The following is a 5,686-nucleotide window of genomic DNA, read 5'->3' as shown; positions in this document are numbered from 1 at the left end:
CCGGGTGAGAGGCCCCGCCTTCATGCGCAGGACCAGCGGCTGCTGAGACCCTCCCCGTGCCGGCCCTGCCAGGGGGGCTGCAGAGGGGCTGGGAGGGGGAGGAAGAAGCTGCGACCCCCTCCCCAGCCCCACCGTGGCTATACACCTGCCCTGCCTGGCCCTGGCCACAGATATTCCCCCCTCCGCCACATCTGCCTTCCAGCTGGGAGATCAACCCAGTCCCAACCCAACCAGAGGATGGAGATTGAAATCTCCAGCTTGGCCCCACTGGGAACACTGACAAACCTCCCCCTCCCCATCTCTGCTTTAGCCAGGGCTGTGCTGGGCCAGCCTGGGTGGGCTGCAGGGCCACACACCCCCTACCCCCCCCAGGCAGTGCCCCAGAAGCAGCTTTGGGGGCATTGACTGATTTAAGGCCACTCACAGCCACGTTTTGCTGAGACATCCAGCAAAGCCTGCATGGACATGAGCCCCCAGCCCTGCACCCCCTCCCACTGCTAACACCACAAGCAAAGCACACCATGACCAAGGGCCTCCCACCCCTGGAAACCCCTGGGGGTCTTGGTAGCCACTCCCCTGTCCACAGACACCTTTTCATACCACTTGGAGCACATCCCTAGCTCACAGCCACCACCCCCATGCTGCAGAGCCTCCCTGAGGACCAGTCCAAACTGTTCCCCCTTCCCCAGACCCACAACCAGCCTTCTGCAAACTCCTTGGGCTGTTGCAAAGCAGTAAATAAAGACATGATGGTGGTTTTCTACACAGCCTGTGTGTGTTCCTGCCTCCCTCCCACCATCACCTTGCTGCAACAGCTGGAGCAAGGGGAAGCATCCAACACCCCTTGGAACATCTCAGTTTCAGGGGAGACGGGGAAAAGCCAATGCTGGGGCTTTTGATGCAGGGTGGGTAGAGGCAGGGATGGCTCTGCCCTTTGGCAGGGTCAGGAGGCTCCGTGGAGCTTCTCACTCCAGCTATTTGGCTGCCTCTCCTGCTCGAGGCCCTACAAACCCTGTCACCCTCTCAGGGAGGGATCTTAAGAGGTCTCAGGAGACAGTGTATCCTGGCACATCAGGGCACTGGCCCCACGGAGACCTTATAGCAGCTTTTCAATACCAGAATGGGACCTACAGGAAAGCTGAAGAGGGATTTTAAAAGGGCACATAGTGACAGAATCACAGAGAAGCACAGAATCATCAAAGCTGGAAAAGACCTTTAAGATCAAGACCAGCTTATGACCTAACACCACCACATTGGCTAGACCCTGGCACTAAGTGCCACATCCAGCCTTTCCTTGAACACATCCAGGGGTAACAGCTTTAAGATGAAAGAGGGGAGATGTAGGTAAGATATTAAGAAGAAATTCTTCATTATGAGGGTGGTGAGACACTGGAACAGGTTGCCCAGAGATGCTGTGGCTGCCCCATTCCTGGAAGTGTTGAAGGGCAGGTTGGATGGGGCTTGGAGCAACCTGGTCTAGTGGAAAGGTGTTCCTGCCCATGACAGGGGGGTTGGAACTAGAGGAGTTTAAGGTCCCTTCCAACCCAAACCATTCTAGGATTCTCTAATTCTGTCCTCCTTCCCTGCCACACTGACCATCATCAAAACCACCAGAACCCCTTAGAAGTGCCACATCCCCGTGCCCGAGAAGGGAGAAGAGGCCTTGTGTGTCTCATTAAATACAGGTAGAAATTTATTGAGGGGGAAAAAACACCCACAGCTTTTAAAAAAAGTATCAAAAAGAGATAAATGAGGTGAAGAGTCTGGTTTTGGTTGGAGCAGCAATCGGAGGGACAGAGCAGGGCTGAAAACTGGCCCGTGGTGGAGGGAGGGATGCAGAGAGGGATGTAGGTGCCACAGAGGTGCTGAGCTCCCAGCCCTTGAATACTCATCCCAGGACATCCCAGCTGGGGGATTCACACCATCCCCCAGCACTGAGACCCACCAGCACCAGAGCAACATGCACCAAAAGAGACAGAGCCTGGCACCAGCCCAGGTCCAAACCAGCCCAGTGGAGTCACCTGGACCCCAGGAAGGACCTGCCTTCATGCAGATGCCAGTGGGAGGGTGGAGGAGATGCTGGGAAGCAGCAGCCCAGGGCTGGGGCTGGTGGGGAAGAAGGCAATAGCCCCCATCCTGTGCTGCTCTGTCTGTCCAGCACCACTCGAGGTGGGGAGGGGTACCTGGGTCTCAACGCTTTGAAAAAGGGAAAGGGGTAACAGCAGGAACTCAAGGCAAGAAGTGAAAGGTGGGAGCACCGATGGTTTCCTGAAGAGGCTCTGGGCTTCAGCAGCAGCTACACAAGCTCCCCAGGGCATTTTTCTCCATACCCACCTCCCATCACAGCACTACGAAGATGGTAGATGCCACTCACCCACTTCCAAAAAGGGAATTTCACTGAAATAAGGGGAAAACAAGCCCCCCCCATGTCAAGTCCCTCTTCTCTGTTCACCGAGGAGCCCGATGGGGAAGAAGCAGCCTCCCTGTGTGACCCCAGGAGTACATCAGATGTGAGAGCAGGAGTGAAAAATACCTTTGAAGCTCAGCTCTGAACACCTGGGAGCCACGCAGAGGCCCCTGAAAGCCCAAAGCTGGGGAAGCCCTCAGGCCAAAGAGCTGCAGATAAAAAAAACCTGCCCCTGCAAAAGAGGGGGTTGTGTTCACAGTAGGAGCTGCAGCACCTGGGGGCACCGAGGGGGGACGGGGCCCCAGGAAGGCAGGGGCACAGGCAGGAGACATCAGCAGCTTCAGCCCCAGGGCCAGGAGCCCAACCCGGCCATGGACTCAGCAAAATCCCTCCTCCCCACACAAAACACCAGCTGGGTTCCTGGGTCGGTCCCCAAACCAGTTGTGGCTTTTAAGTGCCAAGAGGCAGCCCCAGAGGGGTGCAGGGCAGGGTGTCCCCAGCCCCGCTCCCCACTGCATGCCCAGCCTTTAATGGGGATGAGCCCAAACCCACCATCCCCAGAGATGAAACCACTCCTAGGGTCTGCCCCATCCCAGGGCAGCCACCTCCTGCAGGCTGGTGCAGACCCATCCCACGGGAGGTATCACCACCGCTGCCTCTCCCAGCCCTTCCCCACCGGTGGGGTCAGTGCAGGACCTGCTCCAGCTCGTACTTCTCGCAGAACTTGCTGGTGAAGGGCAGGCAGGTGAGATACTCCACCCAGCGCCAGTTGATGGGGTAGACGTAGAGCCAGACCACCAGGGAGGCAAAGAGCCCCACGAAGACCAGCAGGGAGACGATGATCATGGCTCGCTTGCGGTACTTGTCCACCGTGCCGAAGGTGATGTAGGGCAGGAAGGCGAAGGAGAGGAGGAGGCCGCTGAGGAAGCCGAAGAGGTGAGCGATGTTATCGATCCACGGCAAGAGGCCACAGATGAAGAGGAAGAGGACGATGCCGAAGAGGTTGAGGAAGGCTTTCCAGGGTTTTTCCAGTACTTGCCAGCTCTGGAAGAGCTCCACAAAGAGGCAGGCCAGCAAGCCGAACTGGGACCCAGCGGGGCCCACCTGCAGGGATGGAGGAAGTCATGGCTGGGACCTGTGCATGTCAGCCCAGACATGTCCCTGTGTCCCCAGGGACTGTCTCCTCCCCTTGCCAAATGCATTTGGCTCCTGGATCCCTCCAAGGGCTGTGCTGCCAAGGGACAGCCACAGTCAGGGTGGCACAGGGTGGGAGCCCTGGCATAGGAGGAGAAGGGGAGCAGGCTGGCAGTGTTTTGGCAGAGCCAGCATTTCAGGTGACTCAGCAGCCAGGCAGCATCACCCCTCCCAGGCCACAGCCCCCCCAGCCTCATGCAGCCCCGGAGGGATTAGGGTGCCCGGCGTGATCTTATTTAAAGCCCATCAGGGTTTTGCTGCCAGCAGATTAGCCATCTGCCCGCCCGGGGACCCTGCACACACACTGACACGTGGTGACGTGTGACCTAGGTGACATGTGTGAACCCCACACGTGGGGCAGAGACACTTCCCCCCTCCCCCAGCACGGGGACACCGGTCTCTCAGTCCCTCGCGGGGAAAACCTGCTGGGGACCAAGCACTCTGTACTGCAACCTGTAGCTGCCTCGCCAGACCTCAGGCTAGGGGCAGGGAGGGGTGTCCTGGGGGCCTGGCTAGGTGTGGGGTGTGTCCTGGGGGGCTGGCGAGGTGTGGGGTGATGTGGGCAGAGCCCACTCAGCACTCACCTCTGCCCGGCGGTTACGGCAGGAAGATGGCACTGGCCAGATTGCCCGTGATGCCACTGAGGATGAAAATGATGGAGATGCGATGCCAGCCTGCCAGCTTCTCCAGGTCCCTCAGAACTGTCATCTGGAAAGTCACCGACACCAGGCAGTGGATGATGCTGGGCAGAGAGACCCCGTGTTAGAGACCCCTGCCCCTCTGAAGCCCCCATCCAGCCCTCCCACCCACTGCCAGAAGGGCATGAGACATCTTACAAACACCCTCCAGTGACGGCATGTGCTGCTGTAGTCTAGAGGGGTCCCCTCTCTTCTTTTCCAACCCATCAGGGATGACAGAACATTCTGATGGGACACTCTGGTCCCAAGTCACCCCCATCACCCCCTGGGGAGGGGACACAGCTCACCCAGCATGCAGGAACAGGGACAGCCACAGGCGGTAGAACTGGTCAGGGACCTCTGGGTTGAGGAATGGCAGGAGGCCACAGACCTCGTCCAGGCAGTGCACCTGCAACAGCAGCAGGGGTTTGGGGGTGACAGGGGCTCAGACCACAACCCAGAGCCACAGGGGGCAAAGAGAGGCTCAGCAGGATGTGTGGCTGGTGATGCCACACATCAGCCAGGGGGGAACCCTGGGTGGTGCAGGACACCCGCATTGCTCAGTTGCTGGGCAGGGAGCAACCAAGCATCATACCCAGTGCCCCGGGAGATGCTGAAGGGCTGTTCTCCTGCTCGGGATGTGCCCTTCCCAAGGCCACCAGCACTGCCCAGCTGAGGCTGGCTCAAGCCCTGCCTCTCCTCCCACCCCACCCCAGCCAGGCAGGCAGGCGGCGGTGGCAGGAATCCCGCCAACACCTGGGAAAGCCCCTGCCCTTGGCATCCCCCCCCAGCTCACACCCATCCCAACTGCTTCCCATTCCCAGCCGGACACTAGAAAGCCCTCTGGCATCAGCAGGGCAACACGTGACCTGCCTGCCAGCTCGGTGGCCCCCGCTCACCTGCGAGCAGAGCGTTGCCTCCTCATGGAAGTATCCGTGCATGAACTCGCAGTATTCCCGGGTGGTGATCTCGCAGCTGGGGGCAGGGCAGGCAGCGGGCTCGCTCGGGGCAGGGCTGGCTGAGCATCCCCCTCTGCTCCCGGCAGCCATCCTGTTTCCTAGCCCCCCCGGAACACCCCCCTGGCACAGCTGATGGGACAACACCACCCCCATCGCTGTCACCCACCTGCCCTTGGTGCCGATGCAGCAGGGCCTGCCCTTGACCTCGCAGTCCATGTGGGCCAAGCCCGTGTGGTTGGTTTTGGTCTCGTAGGTGCAGATCTAGAAGCAGGAGGGAGAGGAGCTGGGGTCAGGGTCCAGCCCCAGGCTCTCCCCACAGATCCCTGCATGGCTAGTCCCTCACAGGGGCTGCCTCCCAGCCCGTGGTGCCACCCAGCCCGTGGTGCCACCCAGCCCGTGGTGCCACCGGGCTCCTACCGGCCACCTGGTGCTGTCCTCTGGCCACACAC

At 59.9% G+C, this 5,686-nt stretch overlaps 1 protein-coding gene across 1 annotated transcript in view; it reads right to left on the bottom strand.

Annotated features, from left to right (window-relative positions):
- Positions 1-3,091: 3,091 nt before the first annotated feature.
- RHBDF2 (rhomboid 5 homolog 2 (Drosophila)) overlaps positions 3,092-5,686 on the bottom strand; it is a 9,070-nt gene continuing 6,475 nt past the window's right edge. Inside the window, 8 exon segments of the mRNA XM_009996561.1 lie at positions 3,092-3,511; positions 3,969-3,975; positions 4,055-4,060; positions 4,203-4,343; positions 4,587-4,687; positions 5,178-5,253; positions 5,404-5,498; positions 5,655-5,685. Coding sequence (XP_009994863.1) covers positions 3,092-3,511; positions 3,969-3,975; positions 4,055-4,060; positions 4,203-4,343; positions 4,587-4,687; positions 5,178-5,253; positions 5,404-5,498; positions 5,655-5,685 — 877 coding nt within the window.

The sequence above is a fragment of the Chaetura pelagica genome, unplaced genomic scaffold (assembly GCF_000747805.2).
Source record: "Chaetura pelagica isolate M959 unplaced genomic scaffold, ChaPel_1.0 scaffold704, whole genome shotgun sequence".
NCBI classification, from domain to species: domain Eukaryota; kingdom Metazoa; phylum Chordata; class Aves; order Apodiformes; family Apodidae; genus Chaetura; species Chaetura pelagica.
This window is presented reverse-complemented; position numbering and strand designations above follow the sequence as displayed.